At 39.1% G+C, this 25,474-nt stretch overlaps 1 protein-coding gene across 1 annotated transcript; it reads right to left on the bottom strand.

Moving 5' to 3' along the window:
• Positions 1–7,554: 7,554 nt before the first annotated feature.
• On the bottom strand, positions 7,555–22,214 carry LOC120778238 (fibrillin-3). The gene is made up of 10 exons (XM_040109995.1): positions 22,032–22,214; positions 15,592–15,786; positions 13,791–14,129; positions 13,298–13,723; positions 13,117–13,242; positions 9,214–12,474; positions 8,432–9,156; positions 8,268–8,370; positions 8,011–8,210; positions 7,555–7,828 (listed from the first exon to the last, which is right to left on the bottom strand). Exons 1-10 carry the CDS (start codon positions 22,081–22,083, stop codon positions 7,718–7,720), a joined length of 5,538 nt encoding a protein of 1,845 aa, XP_039965929.1. The 5' UTR covers positions 22,084–22,214; the 3' UTR covers positions 7,555–7,717.
• Positions 22,215–25,474: the final 3,260 nt, after the last annotated feature.

The following is a 25,474-nucleotide window of genomic DNA, read 5'->3' on the forward strand; positions in this document are numbered from 1 at the left end:
GAGATTCATTAACTTCAACTTGCCAATTAACGACTTATGTATATACTTTGTAGATGTAATATTGTAAGCAAAAGTTTCAGCTGATGCAATTTATTATTGATATTACCAATCTTCTATTATTAAAATTTCGAAGAGCCGAGCGGAAGCGGTTGGAGGCTTGATTTTTCACTACTCCGCACTTGTCTATGTTTCTTGAAGCACGTAGCCAATATTTCGAACTTTTAAAGAATGAAATATGCAGAGCGACCCATAAAACTATTTGTTTATTCAGCGTAGTGATTCTCGCATGCTAAGGAGAAGCTTACGAAATTAAGTTGTGGAAGCAATAAAAAATATTTTACGCATTAATAATCTCAAATCGACTCACCATATAATTAATAATGCAGTGGAATAGTCTTAAGTCAAGCTAGTGGTATACTTTAGTAGTAATATAAATATTACCAGCAGTTATTGGTTGGAAATTTTAGTTTCAAGAAATTAAAGAAATTATTGTTTTCAATTACGAATAAAGCATTTGCTATGATCGTGTCTTTACCAAACAAAGACGAGCCAGAAACGAATAAAAACGTTGGACAAATTATATGAATTGGCCGTAGCATCTCTTTCGCAACAGTCGTGTTCTCCGAACTTGGCGCCCAGGCGCTTTACGATCGCAGTCCTCAAAAAATTCTCGCTGAAATAAATAAATTTAGCGACCATAAAGCGATAATCGCCAAGAAAATAACCTTTTTTGAAGCAAAAATTAAAACTTTGCACAAAAAAAGTTTTGATAAGTTGGAACACTCTCATAATCGGTGCATCGATGGTCTAACAAATAAATTCATTTTTGACAACGAACTTCATTTTTTTTAAGGATTTAAAATTCTCAGTCCAGCTGGTATTAGTAACCTATTTTGCGCATATTGCATCATTAAGTGTCAAATACCATTGCATTTGATCCAACTCTCTCTCCTTTCTATATAAGACCACATTTAAAGAGCTCTTATATTCTTATATAACTGCCAGTAGAAAATTCTAGCGAAAGCAATTTATGGAAAATACCATGGAAAATATTTTTACGTAATTTAATTAAAAAAAATTTTATAGATTTAATTGCGGTCAATCAAACATCTGGACTGAGGTCTAAACTAATGAGCATTACCACACCCGGAATGACGAAGCAAAAATCTTCTGTCAATCAACAGCTGTCAGTTCTACGTTATCAATGAGAGAGAAAAACATGTAAATTTTGAATAGAATGATCTACTGACTTCGTTTAAATAACAGACAGTTAAATATAATTTTGAAGTTAGACAAAAAATGCTACATGTGGTAATATAGATTTACTCTTCACCGATTTTTTAGTAATTTTTATTCTGATGGTGAATCGGTGTTTAAATTTATCGAGTATGCTTGAGTAATGCCTGTCTCGATTTAACCATGTCCGCTTGTCCATTCGTCTGTATAGCGTTCTGAAATTTTGTAAACGTCCTTTGCTCTCCAAGGAACTGCTCACTTGCCGCCGACAACTTTGGGCTACAGCTGCCATACAAAGTGTTTGATGAAATTAAAATCCGTAATTTGGCATGGCTTTTTGCCCAAGGCAACGCCATAATCTCCGCAAAATTTATTACGATTGAACCACTATCAGTTCGAAGATACATTGGCAGTCTTTTCGTATTTCTAAGTAAACTTCAACTTATTTTTTTATATCTATAATAAACTAATGAATCTAATATTTTCCATTTTGGTCTACCACTTTTTGCTGCTAGAGACATAACTCCATCAGTATAAAACTTTTCTGGTTTGACGTCAAAACACTGCGAGCAATTTTCACAGGCTTCTCTTAAAGCCAATTTTACTCCATTAAGAGAATTCTGCATTAACCAAAAAAAATGATAGTCCGATGGTGCAAGGTCAGGGCTATATTGTGGATGCATCAAAACTTCCCACCCAAGCACTCCCAGTTTTTGCCGAGTCATCAAAGATGTGTGTGGTCTAGCGTTGTCTTGATAGAAGATGATCAGTTTTGACCATTTTTTTCGTTTGCTTGATTCAATCTCATCAGTTTTTGACAGTAAAATGAAGAATCAATTGTTCGACCAGGCTGGAGCAGCTCATAGTGGATGATTCCATTCCAATCCAACCAAAACTCAGCATAACCTTTCGAGGCGTCAATCCTGGCTTAGCGACCATTTGTTGGCCTTTACTTGGCTTGGACCATAATTTTTTTGTACATTATTGTCATATTTGATCCACTTTTAGTCTACTGTTATCATTCGTTTCAGAAATGGTTCCATTTTATTTCGTGTCAGATGTTAACTCGGTCCATTAAATTTTTCACAGACTATTCATGTGGTACCCAAACATCGAGCTTGTTTTGTTGTCAGTCTTTTTTAAGTGGTCGAAACCGTTTGATGATGAATGTGAAGTTTCCTAGCAATATCATGGCTGCTTATGTGATGGTCCTGGTCAATCTTTTTTTCAATTTCATCAACTTTTTCAACGATAAGTCAACCAGAGCAAGGTGCATTTTTCACATCGAAATTTTCAGAGCGGAAGTGAGCGAACCATTGTTGTGCTACACGAACAAACTCCACAAACTTCACAAATTTCATTGGTGGCTTGCGTGGCATTCTTTCTTTTTTTTATACAGAAATTTCAAAATATAGCGAATTAGTTATCGATTTAAACTTTTAGTGTTTGAAGTGCAAAAGCGATTACAATTTTTCAGGTCACAGTAGATGTGTCCCTTAGGATCCTAATAATCTTTTACCTCATTTAGATATAGGTTTATACTTATGTAAATATAGTATACCAGTTGCAAATAGGGATGAAAGGATTTTTAATTGTCGTTTCGGCCATTTTTAATTTGCCGTGAACTGAATTTTTTTTTCATTGTATTCACCAATGTTTACAATTTCATAATGGAAAAATATACGCAGAAACAACGCTTAAAAATTATTTAAAAAATTTATCAAAATAATCCTTCTACAATTGCGACTTTTCGTGCACTTTTGCCATTTTAGGGTTGTAATAATCGTCCACCTGCACTCACTGTTCGTGGAATTGTTGAAAATTTCTAGCGTATATTTTCTAAGACAAATAACCGCTCGAAGTGAAGAAATTATTGCTGCCGTTGAGGCATGTGTATTTGAAGACCGCAATTTGTCGATTTGAAGACGTTCTCAAGAATTGGGGTTGTCTGAAAGCACAATCTGACGGCTTTTGATAAAGTATTTCAGCTTACATCCATTTAAAATTGTTATCACTCAAGAACTGAAGCCATTGGACCACCGTTAACGTCATGAATTTGCTGATTTTGCCTTGGAACAACTTGAAAACGATAACGATTTTTTTAAGAAAATCATCACTGATCAGGCTCATTTTAATGTGAGTGGAACAATAAATATTCGACCTGTCGATTCCGGTGAGAAGAAAATCTAAAAAATATTCATGAAGAACCACTGCCTAATTGACAGCTTGTTGTGGTTTTTGGTCTATTGGAATCATCGGTCCGTTTTTCTTTCGAAATGAAGGTGAAGGTGACATCGCTACTGTCAATGGAAAGCGGTATTGATCGATGATAACCAACTTTTTATGGCCGCTGTTAGAGGAAGTTGATCTTGACAATATCTGGTTCCAACAAGGCAGGGCCATGTCCCACACAACACGTGCAACAACCGTATTATTGTGAGAAAAGTTTGGAGATTCGATTATTTCAAGAAATTGTGGCATTGAAAGGCTTCCAAGAAGTTGTGTTTTAACATCATTAAACTACTTCTTATGGTTTTATTTGAACTCATTGATCTTTGGCGACCGGACTCTCTTCAAGCTTTTGAAATCAATTTTGAACGACAATTTGATTTCTTGAAAAATGTACTCGAAAATTGGGTTCATCGATTTCGTTACTTCAAAAGAACTCGTGGAGGCCAATTGAATAATGTTATATTCAGAACAGCTTAGAGATGTTTGGTTATTTTTGTCAATTACAAATTGATAAGGCACCCTTATTTGCAATGTACACAAATAAATAAATATGCATACAAATTGTTTAAAATATATATTTATTTATTAATTTATAAAAGTGTATTCTAATCATATATATTTATTAATACTAATTATTATTAATTATCTTTGCATGCACTATTTAAAGTGTGTACCTTTTTATAATAGCAAACAACAGATAATACTAAACAATGAAGGATTAATGAACTCTATTGATAACATACATACGTACATATATGAATATGTGTGTACTTGTATAATTACATATGCGAGTGCACACATACATATGTACATATATACGTATATGTTTAAGCCACTTCCAACAAACATTTTGCTGCTGGTCCACATATTTCTGCAATTAGCCGCATAGTTAACAAAGTATTCACCAAATAAAAGTAAATAACCGAATGATTAAACCTGTAAACTCAAAGTATGTGTGTGTACATATACATACATACATATATGCTTGCTTATAGACATATAGTACAAACGTGACAATTAAGAAGCTCGCATGACTTAATAGCTACATAATGGTTAAATGATTTGTTTTTGTTTGTAGAAAAGCTGATGCAATTTTCCGCAACAATTACACTCATATATATATGTATACTTATGTATATACTTATGTATATACATATTTACACGAAGTAAATCTAGCACTTCATTTTATAGATAAGCGAGGCTAACGAATCAACTAATTTTGTTGCGCCTAAAACTATGTTACAAGATTTTAGGTAAATATAAGCGAATTTATGTTAACATACTTTTGAGTGGAAGGAAATAAGTGTTATGTATAGATATGTAGAATAAAAATATGTGTGTATAGCAAATATATGATAATACTCTCTAACATATACATATCTACAGTGGCGAGCAAAACCTTGCCTAAAACATTAATTTTTCACACTCGATATGGTATGTGCCAATTTCAAATGATGATTGGCACTGTGATTAACATTGCTGCAACATTCGTATGTCACATTGTCAAGTTCGCCCATCATGATCAGTTCACAAGAACGCCTGCCTACCTTCTATATATGAAAATTTTAAATTCCATTAACTCTTTTTTATTTTACAGTGTGTTAAACGAGAGTCAACGTCTTTATCAAAATAGAAATGTGAAAGTCACAAAATCGGAACATGAATTTTGAAGCCCCCAGATGTCGAGTATGTGAAGCCCGGAGCTTATGGCTGACTTTTTACCGCAAATATTGGTAAATCTGTGCGGTTTAATATTGAAATTTGGATAGAATCTTTTTATGATAATCAGGAAGTCGGGTCAATACTTCCTCTAGCCCTATGTATTTAGCTAAGATGATAACAAAACTGGAAAAGATTTGGTAAATACTATCCGTAGCCCTCATGTATGTACTCGCAATAAGGCTTTAGAATGGACTGCACATTTCCATACCAACAATAGATTGCATGAAATCAAAACATTCAAAATATGTATCGAAATATGTACCAATAATGCGGATTAACATTACGAATAGTTCGCAACAGTTTTCGTGTTAGCTACGTAGTACTAGCGTTGTTCTAAAATTACCCAATCAAGACAAATGGTGTGTGATTAAGTAACGATGAAAGAGGTAAATGTCCACTTGTCATGAAATAACAGCTCAAAATTTCGAAGAATCATTGCCCAGCAAAAGAACTTAACACTTGAACTATATACACAAAGCCATAGAAGGATGGACCCATGTGTAGAATTTAACGCAAGTTAGAAAGTTCTCTGAGTGCCATTCACTTGGGAGTGGTCAGAAACGATTATTTTACAATTGGCTCAAGTAGCTCATGACTTTCGGTTTTAGACCAAGCATCTTCGGGGTAGCCAAAAAACATCCGTTTCAAGGCGAGCTAAAGAGAGAAGGCGAATCATAGATTCCCAGGGTTGTGCGCTTGATTTGGGACCCGCCTCGTTAAAAAAAACAGACTCGCAATGAACAAGTTAGGTTATCGTTTTCACAACTGTACGTAGCGTTTATTGGGAAAAATATTGTAATAATAGAATTATAGAAAATATATGTTTAAAGTATTGCTGCTTAGATTTGGGATCAAACAAATCCCTGATATATGTCCCGTAATGTATTAAGAGACATATTTGGTAGTCGAAAAAGTATTTTCGTATTTTGTCAATAGATGTCGTTGCAATCGTATATCCCCAGTGCTACGAATGACATTGCGTTGTAGCATAAAGTGTTGGAAAGGAGAGATCGTAATTTTTAATTAAATAAAAAAATTAAATTCGGTTAAATTAAAAAAAAAGTGTCAGCTGTTCAAAAATGAGTGAAAATAATGAAGAAGATGATACGCTATATTTTGAAACTTTTGTATAAAAAAAGAAAGAATGCCACGCCAGCCACCAATGATATTTGTGAAGTTTGCGGAGACGATGCTGTATCAGTTCGTTTCCGTTCTAGACATTTCGATGTGAAAGATGCACCTCGGTCGGGTCGAGCAATCGTTGATAAAGTCGATGAAATTATAGAAAAGATTGACCAGGACCCTCACATAAGCAGCCATGACATCGCTATGGAACTTTACATTCATCATCAAACGGTTTCGACCATTTAAAAAAGACTGGCTACAAAACGAAGCTCGATGTTTGGGTACCACATGAACTGTCTGTGAAAAATTTAATGGACCGAATTAACATCTGCGATTCTTTGCTGAAACGAAATGAAATCGATCCATTTCTGAAGCGAATGGTAACAGGAGACGAACAGTGGATCAAATACGACAATAATGTGCCAAAAAGATAATGGTCTAAGCGTGGTGAAGCTCAACAAATGGTCGCAAAGCCAGGAATGACGCCTCGAAAGGTTATGCTGAGTGTTTAGTAGGATTGGAAGGGAATAAACCACTATGAGCTGCTCCAGCCTGGCCGAGCGACTGATTCTACATTTTACTGTCAACAACTGATGAGATTGAAGCAAACAATCGATAAAAACGGCCAGAACTGATCAACAGAAAGGGCTTTGTCTTCCATCAGGACAACGCTAGACCACACACATATTTTATGACTCGGCAAAACCTGGGAGAGCGTAGCTGGTAAGTTTTGATGCATCCACAATATAGCCCTGACCTTGCACCATCGGACTACAATTTTTTTGTGGTCAATGTAAAACTCTCTTAATGAAGTAAAGTTGGCTTCAAGAGAAGCCTCTGAAAATTACTTGTCGCAGTTTTTCGCCGAGAAACCAGAAAGGTTTTACACCGCGAGAACAATGCTTCTAGCGGAAAAATGGCAAAAAGTGGTCGACCAAAATGGTACATATTTGGTTCATTATAAATATAAGTAAGTGGAAGTTTAATTAGAAATACGAAAAGAATTTTTCGACTACCCTTTAATAAGATTTTAGTTAATAATTCGATTTATTAAGACATTCCTACGCATAAATTTAGCCCTTCGATAATTATTAATCTATTATTAATAATAAGTTTTTTTTTTACCGTCAGATTTTCGGAGATCCACCTGGAGATCGCTTGCGAGATCAAGGGAATCCAATTTTTTTCAAAATAAACCACCGATTCTTCAATACATTTTCAATATGATTATTCATTCTCTTTATTGAATACAAACTGTATGATTACAAATACAAATTTAAGATTAAAATACAAAAGCTGTTCTTGTTTAAATACACTTTACTGGCCATCGCTAACTTAACTACGAGTAAGTACAAAATATAAATTCCATTACAAAAGGTTCGAACTTAAGTTACTACTTCGTTTAGAAGGCAGTGAAATCGGACCAATTGGTGGCGATCAAACGGCGGTGGGCGTGACGACGCGGCGATCCACGGCGTATATTTTTCAAGACGCAGCCGTATTCTAAGGTCACCTGTTCATTATAAAATATAATTAAGATATATAATTTATACGAATAAATGCATGTGGCAGCGAATGAGATTAAAAAAGCAACAACACAAGAGCAAGCAAAGTTTGCGGCGTTTAAATTCATGCAGGTCGTTTATGCCAAGTGTAGCGTACACGAATCAGCCATTCGGGATAAAAATAACTTACAGATTGGGCATCGGTAACCTTAACCGGCGCACGACCGGGGCACATCACAAACGACTCATGACCGGGCAGTAATTTCGCTTGTAAGCCCCGGGGAGACGGTGGACGCATTAATGGTGCGGGTGTTAACTGAGCAGCGGGCACTGCTGTTGGGTAGCTTACGCTCAATGTAGACAAGGAGTTGCTGACTGCGGAGTTGGCTTCTAATGAGAAATTGCAATTTTTAGTTCAATGATAGAAATTAAATATAAATCGCTCACCTTTCACAAGAATTTGGAATTCACAACGGGCGGTAATACCTTGCTTATTAGTTGCCTCATAGTATACCGGGTGTACGCCAGCTTTAAAGAGTTCGCCGGGTATCTATAACAGCAGATAATAAGTCCATATACAACATACACTTTTACAACTGTTGCGTACTTACCCTCGATTTGTAGAGTTTTTTCAGTGGACCCAGTGTGCTTTCGAAGCGCGGTTCTTCCCACACCACCGAACGTTGCAATTGATTCGGACTCAACGATACCTCGAAGGAACGCGTACAGAAATTCACGCTTGGCGAAACAGCACGCTCCACTTTGATGATTGTGCGACATCTGGCGCGTCTACCCGAAATGGGATCTTGACCACGGAATGTCACTATATGTTGACCAGCACCTAAATGAGCTTGCATATTGCGGGTCCAAGCCGGCGCAGACTCAATGTAACGGTAATCCATATTAGTGATGGGTTTTTGCAAAATAATATGAGCGGTAGTGGCGCCATCGGCCAGAAAAACAGTGGTATTGCGCGGACATTTAATGTAGGGACGTTGTGAAGCAACGGAACTACCAAAACCAGTTGGTGGTCTCACTTGTGGTAATATCGGTCTATGGAAAAAGTCGTCGACGCCAACGGAAGGTAGACGTGGCTGAGCACCAATAACGGGCAAAGTAGGTAGCAATGGAGATCTCGCCAACGGCACACACCCGAAGGTGACATTGGGTGACCAAGTCAGTTCCGCGGTGCAGATGGCAACGCTCAAGCCGATGGGCACATAACCGGGCTGACAACGCAGCTGACAGCGTTCACCAATGACTGCATTGCTAGTTGTACAGGCAGCGGGTGCAATCTCGCCATTAATCGGTTGGTGTAGACGGGGGCAAGTGGTAGCTGTAGAAAGGCAAAAATGTCAATGTATATCTTGTAACTACTGTTGATAATACTTACGCACACAACGGCTTTCAAAGTCATCCCACTGACCGGAAGCATTGCAGAAACGTTGGGTAGGTCCTTCCAGCCGGTAACCCTGGTTGCACCACACTTTGCAGCGCGTATTATAGAAATGCTTGCGCTTGTGGCGATATTTCGTGCAGTGGAAGTCGCCGTTAGCCGGTGCAGTAAAGGGTGCACATTGATCGCGAGACTCAAGCAAACGTTCGCATGTGCGACGATCGCTGGCTAAACGATAGCCCAGCGAGCACTTGCACTGAAAGCTGCCAATATGATTAATGCATTCACCACCTACACAGCCACCGTTGTCTAGCAAACACTCGTTAATATCCTCACAATCGCGACCATTGCGGAGCGCATAACCTGGCGGACACACACACTCGTAGGAGCCGTTGGTATTCAGACAGTTATACTGACAAACTCCAGGTGTAGCGCATTCGTCAATATCCACACAGTGGTTGGGGTCCACAGAGCTCACTGCAAAGCCGGGCGGACAGATTGTCACACAATTTACACCATCGTCGGGAGTTACGCCATCCGAGCAAAGACATTGGAAGCCACCAGCGGTATTATGACATAGCTGCACACAACCGCCATTATTGTAGGCGCATTCATCAATATCCACGCAGGTCTTGCCGTCTACGGAGAGTTCGAGTCCGCTAGGACAAGAACAACCCGTTTCTGGATTACAAATATGTGAGCAGCCGCCATTATCGCGTAGGCAGACATCTATTATAGCGGTATCCTGCGTGTCGAGGTCATCGGTGCGCACATCAACTTCCAACGGAGTTGTTGCAAGGCAGTTCCGTTTATCCGCCGCCAATGTGTGACCTACAGGACAGCTGCACTCGTAACTGCCCAATTTATTGTCGCAACCGTGACTGCAACCATGGTCGCTGGCAATGCACTCATCCACATCCAAACAAGTCGCTTTATTCTCACCCAACAGATAGCCCTCCGGACAAATACACTCATAACCGCCTTCCACATTTACACAATCGTGCGAGCAGTCGTGTCTACCCAGCGCACATTCATCGACGTCTATGCAGGTACGACGATCATCACCCAACTGGAAGCCGCCCTCGCACCCGCATTCGTAGGAACCTAGAAGATTTACGCAAACAAAAGAACAATTACCAAAACCATTGGCGCATTCGTCGATATCGACACAGTCGAGACCATTCGGCGACAACTCATAACCCGCGCTGCAAGCACATTCAAAGCTGCCAAGTGTATTGTAACAGTGCTGACGGCAGCCACCATTCGCGCGCGCGCATTCGTCGATGTCCAAACAGGTGTGCGCATCAGCAGCCAAAGCATAGCCGGTCGGACAGCGGCAGCGCACACCCACACCGGCTGCGAAGTCACACGCATGCGTGCAACCGCCATTGTCCTGTAAGCAAGCATTCACCATCAAGCAAGTGCGATTATCCACCGAGCTTAGCGTAAAGCCAGGCGGACAGGAGCACTGGAAGCTGCCGGGAAAATTCATGCAGAAATGTGAGCAATTTCCGTTCGAAATGGAGCATTCGTCGATATCTAAGCATGATGGGGATGAATTTTGTGTATTTGAAATGGTTGGTGTTGACATGATAGATGAAGTTTTGGCAAATGAGCTAGCCGGCTGCATGGATGAGAGTAGCGCGCGCAGCGAAGCATAAACCGGCGGCAAACCCAACGCAAAGCCAGGCGGACATATGCAAGTGTACGAGCCATTGAGATTTTCGCAAAGCGTACCCGCGCCGCAATTGTGCAGCCCCAAAGCGCACTCGTCCACATCGAAGCAAAACGATTTGAGCGGACCATCGAGAAACTCAAAGCCCAGTTCGCAGGCGCAATCGTACCCACCTGCAAAATTCTTGCAAACCTGATGGCAACCACCATTGCCGATCTCACATTCGTCAACGGCCACACACGATTTGCCATCAGCAGCCAATTCATAACCGCTGCGACAGCCACAAGCACCATCCTCCTCCGACTTGCAAATATGTTCGCAACCATTATTTTGCTCAGTACACACATCTTTGTACGCGCAGTGTAAGCCGTCATCAGCCAATGACATACCTTCCGGACAAATGCACTTGAAGCCCACACCTTCAGCAATACATTGGTGTGAACACTGATGCGCTTCGCAGGGATCGGCGATATGACAAGCGCCACTCTCGGCCTCAGGTTCGCTTCCATCGGCACATAAGCAGACGAAACCGCCGGGTTTATTAACGCAATTCAAAGTGCCACAAACTTCCGGTGTCGCTGCACACTCATCAACATCAGCGCAAACATGTTCGTTGCTGCCCTCGTCGAAAACGAAGCCCAACGGGCAGCCACATTGATACGAACCCAAATTGTTGAAGCACTCGTGTGAACACTCGTGCATACCGTTAGCACATTCATCGATATCTTGGCAGCGGTTCGCCTCAAACACATAACCCAACGGACATTCGCAGCTAAAGGCGTTGTTATCCTCACTCGGCACACACACGCCGGGCGCACAACTTTCATAGCCGCCCGCCACGGTGCATACGCTCTCAGCCACCACGCAATTGTGTAAGTCATCACTCAACTTGTAACCAGCTGGGCAAACGCATTCATAAACGCCACTCGGCAAATCGACACACTGATGCGCGCAACGTGTCTTATTCAATTGTGGATTATTTAAATCTCGACAGGTGTCTGCCACACAAGTGCGTTGATCCTCGAGCAGGTGCTCATTAGCGCCACAAGTACAAATAAACGAGCCAATCGTATTCTCACAACCACCGGTGCACAGTTTAGTAGGCGCTGCCGCCGCGTCGTCTTCACTCTCTACGATAACGTCACACTCGTTGATGTCGACACAAGTGCGTTCGTCTTCGGCAAGATCATAACCGCCGGGGCAGGTGCACTCGTACGAACCATCGGTGTTCAGGCAGTGTTCACAGCCGCTTGTGCCCTCAGCGCACTCGTCAATATCTACGCAATTGTCTGAGTTCTCGCCGCCCGCGCGATAACCGGCCGGACAGATTGGGCCACTTTCCGAAATGCGACGTATGCCCTGATCGTCTTCACTTTCTTCCGCCGCATTGGGCTCACTTTCGACTTTTGTTTCTACTTCGTCCACTTCTTTGACATCTTCCTGCACTTCTTCAACTTCATTGGTCGCCTCTGCGCCATTTTCTGGCGTATTCAGCGCCGGTATGCAGCGGTAAGAGCCGTGCGTATTCTCACAACCGCCGGCGCATTGTGCAGCCACTTCGGGTTGCTCGCATTCGTTGATGTCTGCAAAAAAGTAAGATTAATGCAGTCTTCAGAAAAAAGAGTACAAATTAGCAATAACAAGCGTATAATTAGTGGTGAGCAGATAAGCATTTAGCATGAATTTTGACACTTTCTTCTCTCAACCAGGTTCAGTGTTATTAAGCAATTGTCATTTCGACTTTCCAAGCTTGTAACGCGGCCCACCTTCACAATTTTTTCCGTCTATCGACATCAGCCAGCCGCTCGGACACAGACAATAGATGCGCCCCATCGACGAGAGGCACTGATGTGAGCAGCCACCATTGGCGTTGGCGCACTCGCCAGCATCGTTGCAGGTGTGATTATCGTCGGCTAATTGCGTGCCGGCTAGACCTTCGCACGAGCATCTGTAGCCGCGCCATTCATTGTGGCAGGTGTCTTGGCAGGGCCCATGTCCGTTGCGTAACAAGCACTCGTTGATATCTGAGGCAAGTTTGGATATGCGTGAGGGTGTTGTGGGTGAGCGCGTGTGACAGATGTTTGATTGCAATACAATGGAAGAGTTGGCGGGAGTTTAGCGGGTGACGAATGTGACATGCAGATGTATGAAATAAATGAATGAAGCGTTTACAAACTACAATACAAGTTATAGTTTAAATGACGAGCATGCTAATGGACACTCACCGATGCATGTATTGCCCGTCAGTGTATTGATTTGCAGACCCTGCTCACAGGCGCACTGGTAAGAGCCGGGTAGATTGTTACAAAGCTGCTCGCAGCCGCCATTATCAAGCTCGCATTCATTAATATCTAAAAAAAAGATAATATCAATACTAAGCTTCACTTTATAACGTTCCAGGCTCACCATGACAGCTGGCGTAGTCGTTTGGATCCAAACTGAAGCCATCAAAGCAGGAGCACTTCAGACGCGGCTCATTCTCGCCCGGGAAAAGCAAACGCTCGCATTTCTGCTCACAACCACCTTTGTCGGCACCGCAGTTGTCATCGAGATAGCGTGGTGTATATGGATCCTGTGTGGGCGCAACAACAATGTTGACATCGGTAACCGGCACGTCAGGCTCCGCATTGGATGGCGCGCCGCTTTCACTTTCTTGCGCAGTATTTTCGTGCGCCGCAGTTTCAATCTCATTGCTGATTTCTTGCTCGTTCTCCTCAATTTCCGCGACAGCCGGCGGTGGTGGTGGCGGTGGTGCTACGCGATTATCGGTCGACTCCTCTGCAACGTCTTCTTCGTCTTCGTCATCGTCAACCGCTTCATACTCGTCGTATTCTGTGCAGGTGAAAGTACTGTATTTATAAAAAAGACTGTTTTGCCAAGAAATTTCGTTCGCACTCACCTTCCTCATCCGCATCGGTGTATTCGCCCAGCGCCACACAAGTCGGCAAATCGCCCACCCACTTGCGTTGACTGCAATATAATGTCGTTATGTCGGCATCCTCCAATTCGAAGTTATCATTACAGGCGTAAACGGCCACCAGGAAGACATGGTCACCTTTGCGCCGACGATCGTATTTCTGCACGAAGCCATGTCTTATATCGGGTGCTATAATTTTCGCCTGCACGCAAGTCATATCCAGTGAGGCGGCCATCTCTGCAGAAATATGTCTGTCTTCAATTATATTCTGCGGCTTCTTCTTTTTGGCGCGCTCTGCATTTACCTCATTCGAGAGCCCAGCTGAAATGAAAATATTTTGGCTTTAGACGAGTTTTAGTACATGTATGGAAGATTTTTACTGATTTCAAAGATGGATCCCTGGTAAAAATTCTAGTTTTATGAAGTTATCATTTGCGAGTTGCTACTACTATAATTCCGTCAATAAACCGATTCACACTCAGTTAGCCAAATATGACAATACAATTTACTGAATAATTTCCGTTTTAGCTCTATTAAATCGTAGTCAAGCCAGTATTGCTCGATGGTGTATTCATCTGGTGGATGGCGCTCCAAAAGCACACACTTTCTAAGAAGCTGGAACTAGTGCAAATAGTGGCTATCATGGCATGTCTGTTGTACTTCAGACTACACCAGCAATAGCACTTAATGCCATTTTAATGCACTTAATGAGCTTTTTCACGCATGAGTCGAAGCTAGGAGAGAAGATTGAGGTTGGGAGACTTTTCTGTAAGAAGCTGTCAGTCAATCTTAGCTTGAGGCCACCAGACCAATGTAGTGTCTTTCAGGCTGAAGTGACCGCGGTGGCGGAGACATACTGCTACGAAGTGTAGCCTCTTTCAGGGAGGTGTGCATTAACTCTCTCATAATCTGGATCCCCATTGGAGTCATGCGTTCTAACACTGGCGCTTGTCGTCGACGACTAGCTTCTCTGCGATAGGAGATCCTTTAGAACACAAAAGATTTGCTGAACTACTTGCGCTTAGCAAAGTTCATATTGTCGCAATCGTAGAGGTTCTTACTTGACACTCTGCGTACTTGAAGACATAGCCGAAACTGACATTAGGCATCTCAACAAACAACAGCTTTGTCGATTTGCAAGGTCTTATGTTCGATTGTATAGGATTTTTAAGTAACACGGCGGAACGGAGTATAAGCTATTCAAGTGAGATCCTTGCTAGGAGCGACCTAGTAGAAGTATTTTCCTCCTTGAAACCATTTGAGATCATCAAGCAAGCAAAAGAAGGATCGAGGTCTTCATATCGGCATACCACTCTGAAAAAACTGTATATTAAGTCTTTATATAATGATGTGCCTTTTCAGGCAAGTATTATGACCAACGAACACTTAGAACAAGGAAAAACATTAACTTTGTTAGCTAATACTCTTCGAAGGCACATTTCTTATAGCATAAAAGGATATAAAAATATCTTTATATTGGTTTCGACCATCCAAATTGTATGGCTCTATGCTATAGTTGTGATGTGCCCAATTTCTTCGAAGAATAAAGCATTGTTTTGGACATTAATCTCCGCCCAATTGCGTGAAGATATCTTGGAAAAAATTACAAGGACTTCACTTTGATTGATCAGTTTGTATGCCAGCAAGTTGTATAAAGATCCGATCTCGGCTGTTCCGACAATGATCGATCGATGATGATCTTCAAGGTGTCATAAATGATATGAACCAATTTTATTAATTATTAAACCATAATTAATTATCATAGACAAACATTATTACATACCTTTTTCGCATTTTGGCGGCTCTACATCCCAGAGATCCGAATCCACATCGCATATCAACTCGTTGCTACCACTCAACTCATAGCCCTCCTCGCATTCATATATGGCGCGCACAGCATCCTCTTCATTGATTATTTTTACGGTGGAATGTTCCGCATAGGGCGCACTCTCACAGTCCTCATGGCGCGCCAGTGACACTTTTTGAAACAAATAATAAGAAAATACACAAAAAAATAAATATTGATTTAAGGTTATGCTGATTTTCAAAAGCATTTACGCATAATCTCAAAGCAATAAACATAATGAGATATTGATGTACAAAAATAGCGTGACACCCACTCATTGGCATCGGAGACATTTTACATGCTCTCGCTTTGTGTTTAGAGGCGATGCTCTTAAGCTCACACACATACATACACAAATTTTAGAATTTCTCAAGCCAATTTTCTTGCTGATTTATGGCTTAAAGTTTTCCAGATTATTAAATACTCTTTGATTGGGCATGTGCAGAGAATATACTATATAACATACATCGTATATACATACATATGTAGGTTTAAGTGAAGTGCTTGTCGGCCGGCATATTCCATATTGATCTACTTTATTTCTTTTTCTTAATTCGCTGACATGATTTTCTCACTTTGCCGCAACAAAATCGTAAATAACGAATTCCGAGCCTTTTTATACTCTTGCACGCTGTTGCTACAGAGTATTATAGTTTTGTTCACCTAACGGTTGTGCGTAACAGCAAAAGCGAGCTAGATATAGTTGTATATAGGTATATAAATGATCAGAGTGACGAAAAAAGTTGAAATCCGGTTGACTGTCTGTCTGTCTGTCCGTTCGTCCGCCCGTCCGCGCTGTAACTTGAGTAAAAATTGAGATATCTCGTTAAAACTTCGAACCACTCTCACGCCTCATTTTAAATAAGATACGATTTCAGATTTCACCTTAATTCGTTCAGTTTCAGTAAACAAATCAGGGAAGCAATCAATAACGTGATACAACTTTGCTAACGAATAATGGCTTTTGTGTGTGTGCTGCCTTTTTATGACCGAAAAAATTGTTTAAGTCCAATAAAGCCCCTTAGGTACCGAATGTTTAGACCCCGGTACCTATAGTTGACTTTTTGATCGAAATGTAGGTCTATGTGTGATATATAATAGGTTGTCAAAAAAGTCTTGCGTTTATTCGCTAGTTGCGCTAAAAGCGCGTAGTTCTAGTTTTATTCGTCGCATCGGGTCATGCTATACCTTTTTGGAAAGCTCATTTTCACGCGCTAACACGTGTTTGATTGATTGTCGTTTCTTTTAAGTCGTTCGTGAGTTATAGCGTCGCAAACATGGAGCAAAATAAAGAGAAAAATACGGCATATTTTACAGTACTACTACGGATAAAGGCAAAAATGCTACTCTCGAAGCCGCCAATAAAATTTGTGCAGTTTATGGACCCGATACAGTTTCCATTTCCACCGCACAACGATGGTTTCAACGTTTTCGTTCTGGTGTAGAGGTGGTCGAAGATGCGCCACGCTCCGGAAGGCCGGTATCGTCGAAAATTGCGATAAAATCGCTGAATTGGTCGAAAGAGACCGGCATAGTAGCAGCCGTAGTATCGGTCAAGAGCTGGGCATGAGTCATCAAAAATTCATTTCAATTTCAATAAAAAAAAAATTCAATAAAAAATACCGCAAGACTTTTTTGACAACCCATTATAACTGAAATTAAGCGATAATCCTTCTCTTATAATGATATGTCTGTATGCCAAAAACTGATTGAATCGAGTCATCCATATACTTAATATAAGTTTTTCGAAGAGAGTAACTTTGTACCGCATATAGCGGCCAATATGTGAGTTATCCCAATGAAAACAAGCTAGCGTGTTTTATTCATAATAGTGTATTTTTTTGCCTAAAATAGATAAATTGGAGCAAAAACTTGTCCTCTCCCTATATAACAAATGTCAGGATTTTCCAAACATCCCTTTGACTTTGGAACTGTATGATTGCTTTTACGCCTTAAAGTATTTCCCTGGCTTTGATTCTTGCAAGTTGCAAGAGTATAAAATGTTCGGTTGCAACCAAACTTAGCTCTTCCTTACTTGCTATTTATATTTTTAGTTATTTTTATTCTCTTATTTTATTTTTGTGATACGCGTTTACGAAAATAAATTTTAGTTTAGAAAATAGTTTTATAAAATGTTCTGATTTATAATGGAAAATTTAGTTGAAGTCAAATGCATGAATGATGTCATATTCGAATGGGACAAGATTTTAAATTCTCTTTTATATATTCTAGATAACATCGCATTAATATTAGATATACAAATGTTTGTACAAAGTGTTTGAGTGTAAATAATTCTAAAAAAATATCTCTTGTTGCTTGTCTGTCCATCCTTCTATACACACAAAAAACAGATCATCAGGTTTTGTGATATCAATCCGAAATTTTGCACACTTCCTCACTTTTTCCAAGAAGCTGCTCATTTGTCGGAACTTGCAATATCGGACCACTATACCATATAGCTGGTATACAAACTGAACGATCGAAATCCAGTTTTTGTTGGGGAAAAAATTGTAATTGTACAAGATATCTTCACTATATTCTGTATATACTACTGGCCAAGACAACGCTCTACATTCTCTAATAGATGTAGATGCTTGTCTGCTTGGACGTTATGGAACTGCATGTTGATGAACTTTCACTCATTTTGAAACCAAACAAGGAATACCATCGGGCACAATAATTTGGAAGATATGCATTTGAAGTTAAACCGACTCAACGATTATTTTCACTTATAAATTGTTTGCTTGAGCTCAATCAGAGTCAATATATAAAATATATTTAGATCCTCTGCTCCCTCTTTGATGCCAACACGACGATTTTCAAGCACTGTTTCTTTAACATTTTTGCTGTTGACAGAAGTGCAATCAGCCACGTTTTCAATGACTTCACGATCTTCACTGAATGCTTTTTGCCACTAAAATACTTGTGTTCGTAGCAAAGAAGAGTCATCAGCAACATTTTTTACGATTCTGTAGTTGTGAATCCATTAAAAACACAAAATTTTAAGAAAACTCCTCAGTTTTTTATTAATATTAACTATTTTACACTTATGTGAGCAACAAGTAGTAAAACTTTGTTCGTAACTTTAGAATTCCTGATTTATTTTTCAAAATCTATATAAGCTCCCTCAAAGTAATCCCCGCTGGCCACAATACACTTGTGCCAAAGTTTTTTTCTATCCTCGAAACAGTTGTTAAAGTCAATTTCCGCAATAGCCTTCAATGTGCTTAGCGATCCACGTTTAATGTATTTAATTGACTCAAAACGGTTTCCCCGAGCAGTCGTTTGAGCTTGCTGAATAGCCAAAAGTATAAAAACCAAGAGTTGTCGGTCCACAATTCCGGCGCTTTCTTACGAATAGCTTTGCATAACACTAAATAATATTGTTGGAAGTTTGACCGGTCGAAAGGCATTCGGAGTGCACCACACCTCGATAAACGAAGAAAACTGTCAACATAACCTTGATTTTGAACTGTTCTGGCAGTGTTTTTTGGGCTCTGGCTCACTTTTGCCACGATATTCGACCGACTCGTCTGTTTCCGGGTAGTAAACATAAATCCAAGACCCTTCGTGAGTAATAATACGTTTCATGACATGCTGGTAGTCGGAAAACATTGTTTCACTAACGTTAACTCGACACTGTTTCTCGAGTTTTTTGTTTTTTGAGTGATTTTGGAACCAAAGTGAAAGCACGTTCACTTTTTTAGGACCAAATAATATTTCAAAATGGTTTTCACTGATTTTTTTGATATGTTGATCAGCAGTTGATGTTGATGACCGTCCCGGACGTGGTTCATAGTCTACACTTCTGAATGTTTCGGCACCAGAAATTTGATGCCGCACTTGCAATTTAATGGAACTATTTGTTAAATAATTTCACTCATCGCAAAAATCGCCAAGTTCACTTTATGTACTTTAGAATGACACGCGTAAACTAAACACTAATGATTATTTTTATGTGGCGTTTGGCACAGATGTCCTTCATAGTCATACCAACATAGAAAACATTATTTCGACGAGTGGGTTTTCGCGCAAAATTTAAATTAAAAAGTCTTACTATTTTTTGCTCACACATTCACATATTCACAAACTTCACACGAACAAAAACGAAATTGTATCAATCTTGGAGAAAAACTTAACGATTGGGTTTGAGCCCATATGAAAGGGACCAGACAGTGTCATATTTTATAAGATGGCATATACATTTATTATATTTATATAATAATATTTTCTTATTATATTATATATCATATTAACCACTTATAGGTTAATAAATATACAAAAACCGCGTCCATACAACAAATTGAATCGCAATCATATGCAAACCTATTATATCTCAACAGACTGGGAAGGATATTTTGAATATAATTCCCAAAATATTAAAAACCCAGAAAATTTATGGAGCAAGTATCATCTCAAACATAGTTTTACTCATCAATTAGTTAAACTTCAGGTTCCATTTTGTTTGCTGAACTCTTCAAATCAAATTATATACATGATGAGCTTGTAACTATTTCTACTTTTTCTGTTAAAATGTTTTAACTGTCAATTTTGGCACACTGTATCTTTCGCAGGATGATATTGCCAAGGCTATTTGTGATATAAAGCCTTCCTTCAAAATTGATCTTGATGGGCTGCTAATTGTTTTCCTTTGTTTAACCTCTCAAGCTTCTCTTCAAAAAGTCTCTGTTATCGGTTAACTTTATTTCAGACTGGAAATTGACATTCATCACCTCTATGTCTTATTTTTAAACTCTCTAAAATTCCAGAATGTTAAGTGCTCTGTGAAGAATAAGTTATTCTTTGGAGTTAAATTAATCATTAACTTCAATTAACATGGGTTTGTCTCTAGTATCTCTACTGTTGTCAAATTTAGCTATTTTTAGTGATTATTTCATGTCTGCCCTCTCCGCTAGATTTCAAGTAAATTGTGTTTATTTAGATTTCTCTTAAGCCTTTGCTAAAGTATCAGACAATATTCGAATTAAAAAGTTATTCTCTTTAGGCTTTCGCTCTGTCTTCTTGCAGTGGATCAAGTCATACAATATTTGCACAATAGACATTGTATTGTTATTGTCGACGAGGTGACATCTGATTCTTTCATTGTTTCAACGGGAGTGCCACAAGGGAAGCGTTTTAGGTGCTCTTCTCTTTGTGCTCTTTATCAACGACATTCTCAAAAATTCTGAAGATGCAATTTAACGTCAGTGTAATATTGACAGTTATTATGATTGGTGCCTGAAATCTCAGCTTTCTCCGAATTTGGGTAAGTGTTATCAAAAAATCTCATATGCGATAATGGGGACGTAGCATCTTAACTTCTAGTTAAAATATTTCAAATTGTGTCTTAAAATATGTAATCGAAATCAAATATCTTGGGGAAATTTGAGACAAAAGATTTTTTCCATAATCACATCAATTTTATCACTTCTTTCAGTCCTTGGTTTTGAACGTTGAAATACTTCCAAATTTTCCAACCTCTATACGTTAAAATCACTATTTACATCTTTTGTTCGTTCTACCGTGGCGTATGCTGTGTTTATCTCCAGACCATATTGTCGACCCTTAATTAATAAGATTGAACGCGTTCAAACGATTTTTCTTACACTTCCTTTCCGCTCTTTAAAGGGCTTTTTTATTGTACTATTAAACACCACTAAAATATAGTTCTAAATTTTTAAGTTGATCCGAGGCATAGGTTCAGAGATACAGCCTTGAGAACTTGTGCGCTCGAGACTAGATAGGCTAAGTGCGCCGGTTGACAAGATTTCTCGAGAACTACTCAACCCATCTTCATGAATTTATACACAGGTCTTTGAGAAATAATTCTTAAAGACTTGGACGAAGGATTTTTTTTTCGATTACAACTATTTAAAAAAAAGTGTCGCGAAATTTTTACTGAAATTTTAATTTTTTTGTAAAAATGTCAGCCAAAAATCCAATGTTCAGTTTTTTCCCATCGTCAAGTTCTAAGTCATAGTATTAACTAAACCACGTATTTTTCATTTTATATGTTCCTGTAAGAAGTTTTTCTGCCAATGCGGCCGGATCTTTTTTCCGAGGGGTCACCATTTTTTTTTTTCAAAAATTTCAGAATTTCTTTGTATAGTGTACGTTTATAACAAAAAAAAATTCTAATTAAATATTTCATTTTATATAGTATTAGAAAAAAATTTTGAAAAAGTTCTGTTTTTTTCCCGAGGAAACCCATGTACCCCCTTAAAAGGGTTTCATTTGCTCGTTATTATTCACAAATATACTTTTCACCATAATACTAGTGTCTGATACATTTTTGAAATGTTCTGTGCGATCACAGCGCCACTTGAAGGGTTAATAAAATCCCGAACTAAATTCAATGATTGAAAGCGCACACTTACCACCAATTAATGCCACAATCGCGAGCCAAACAAGTTGACAGCGCACAGCCATGCTGCTAATCCTTCGCGCTTAACCAAATCACAATAGTTTAGCGAGCGGAAAGCCAAAACACTCGGGAAAAATCACTTTAATGCGCGGCTGTTAACGGTTTTAAAACATTACCAGATTTGTTGACGACACCTTGAATTCTGCAGAGATTTTGAAATGAAAATAGCACACACTTAAATTTTTTTAAACTTTCGGCATTAAAAATAGCTGCTGCTTAAAAGGGGGAAAAGTTGAGCACTTAAAAAAAAATTTTGTGAATTTGCACTACGGTATTTAATTGAAAGAGCAGAGTGAGTGCACAGGAAGTGAAGAATATATATAATTCTTTTATACAATTTTCGAAATAAAATACCATAAACTATGTATATATATATATGTACACTGAATATAGAGATATGTATGTTTTTCACTTTCTTAGCACTAATTCTATATATTTTCACACTACCACAGGATAATCGAAATCACCGGTTTACTTACGCACAACTTTTCTTAGTCACGGCCGCGGAAAGACTGAAGATTTACTTCGCCGCACGATTTTCCACAACCACCGATAGTTCTTTCAAATAGCATATATTATATATAGTTACAAACACACACACACACGTCCACTTGATCGGCAGCCTGCCGCCCTAAAAAGCCAAACAACAAGGAAACATTGTCTCCGAAAATCATAAAATGATTCATAACATGGATTTTCTCTCGGCGCGCCGCTGCCTTGACTCTCCGCAGCTTCCACGGCGCAGCAGCAACGGCAAGTGGTGCATGGTGCCCTCAGCGTTTCATGCCATGCGCTGCGAAGTAAAGGTGCATAAGTGTGTTTGGCTGTTTATGTCGCCGGCGATCGCGCCAAAGATCTGTAAGATGTTTCGCTATTTATGTGACAAAACTATTTTTAACACTTTCCGTTGGAAGTGCTACAAGACGGTGTGTCTGTACATATGTACATATGTACAAGTGTGCGTGTGTATGTCACTATAAGTGGTTGTCGGTGTTCGGAAAATATGAGTGGATATAAAAAAGTCATTAAGCATAGAAAATCATATAATGGAAATGCTTCATTCGTTGCCATTTGCTTTTGCTTTACGGTATCCAGGTTGCCATCGACGCTACCGATGAACTCTTGGTAACGCAAGCGCTTTGATTCAGTTCCCTTGGTATTTGTGTTATAATTCATATAATGATGTATGATTATTATTATGATTTCGATAATATGTGACACAATATTTTATGTTTCGATACATTTACTTCCTCAAAATATCTGCAATATTTCATTTTTAGAATAATGTGTGTCGAGTGTGGAATTTTTATTCCACCGTCAATACATCCATTCAGTTACATAAGGTATGATGCTCAAAATTTTTTTTATCGTCAACCGAAGACTTTAAAATTATTATTTGGAGTTGCCATCCTCGAGACTTCATAAAGTGACTAGTTGAGTCGATTAAGCCATTACCGTCTCTCTCTCCATCAATCTGTATATATCCGAGCGTGCCAAGAAGTTGTTCATTTGTTGGAGTGGCGGATGCCAGATCAATTAAAAAATCTCCGAAGTAATTTTTCAGATCGGATCATTATACCATATAGCTGTCATACAAACTGAACCATTGGAATAGAGTGCTTGTATGAAAGCTTTTCAATTTTACGAGATATTTTGGTATAGTTTGGAATGAATTATCGTCCAAGCCAATTATCACCGAAGATACTGTTCAGATTGAGTCACTAACGGGTGATCCAAGAAGAGATACATTTTTCCATTTCCTTTTTTGACTGATCACGCGTCAGTCGTGTCAAGCTATATTGTTATTTTTATTCCGTTCGGCTCGTATTTCATAATAGAAAGACTTACTAATAAACAACCTTTACAAACCGTTCAACTTTATTCCAAAAATTCTATTTCCGTAAAGAATGTGTTTTGCGCGTTTCGCTCAACTTATGTTCAACATAATCGGCCTACTGAGCGTACTATTGCCAACACCATCACCTACCTTGAGACCGAACTTTCATTATTGGATAAAAACGTCCAGCACGCAATGAAGAAAATATAGTAGACGTAGCTGAGAGTGTACACGAAGACCGTGGGAGTTGATTCGGCACCGTTCGCAGCAACTCGGACTGGCGTATGGAGCGACTTGGTGCATTTTACGTCGAAGTCTTAAATTGAAAGCGTACACTGAAGCCGTTCGACCTTCCAAGCGACATCGCTTCGCGCTATGGGCACTTGAAAAGTTTTAAAAGATCCAACTTTTTCGACTTTTGACTTTGTTCAGCGTTGATGCCCATTTCTGCCTCAATGGGTATGTTAGCATTGCATATTAGAATTGCCGATTTTGGGACGGAAAGCAACCTGAAGAGATTCAAGAGCTGTCATTTCATTTGGGAAAAACAACGGTTTGGTGTGGCTTGTGAGCCAGTGGAATTGCCGTTATCGCGCCATGATAAGCGACTTTTATGATGATTGATGTAGTAGCTCGTGATCTCTGGTTTCAATTTATTGAGAGAACACTTCGGTGAGCACATAATGGCGATTGGCCACCAAGATCGTGTAATATCACACCGATAGAATTTGTAAAGCCTAAAGTCTATCTGCTCGATCCGCTTCGATCCAGGCTTTGGAGCAAAACATCATGCTAAAAATCTAAAGAAATTAAAGTACATTTATATTACGTGCACTGCTACTTAGTTATTGATATAAGCATAGTCAAGCAGCTGTAAAGTCGTAAACCTACCTTGGTCGTACTATTACCTTTTATGCCCAGCACCACTCCAGTGATACGCTAGAAACACGCTTATTTTTCCCACGCTCGACAAATGTAATCTACAGGGTCTTTTTACGCTTGAAATGATGATTGAAAAACTTGAAATCCTTGTCATATGTATATATGATTAATTATTAAAAATTTAACTGACAGAGATTTTATAAAAATGTATAGATCATCAATAAAATTAGTCTAACTTTAGAGAAATGCTTATTTTTGGTAAACTTTGATTTATTATTCAATATATGTAGTCGCCGTCGGGGTGATCTATCACTTTTTTACATCATTTTTGCAGTACGATTTCTTCATTTATTATTGCTCAATTTCTTTTTTATACAAATTCGGAATCGTTTTGAATCATACACGACACCCACTTTACATGATCTTTTGACATACCTAAATGTTGAAAACGATCGGTGCAACACATTCTTTTCTATATTTTTAAAATGGAAGCATTTTCGATGATGTTAATTCATTCCTCATCCAAAAAATATTTTTTTTAGATGTTTTATACTTTTATTTGTAACAACCTCTTACGGACGCCAACTTGCTTCGTCATTTCCGGTATTCCGGTCTTAATTTTAAAAACCACTTTCGAATGCTTGTTTCGGCCGACATAGAGCCCCGATAACTTCATC

This window comes from Bactrocera tryoni, chromosome 5 (genome assembly GCF_016617805.1).
Source record: "Bactrocera tryoni isolate S06 chromosome 5, CSIRO_BtryS06_freeze2, whole genome shotgun sequence".
Classification (NCBI taxonomy): domain Eukaryota; kingdom Metazoa; phylum Arthropoda; class Insecta; order Diptera; family Tephritidae; genus Bactrocera; species Bactrocera tryoni.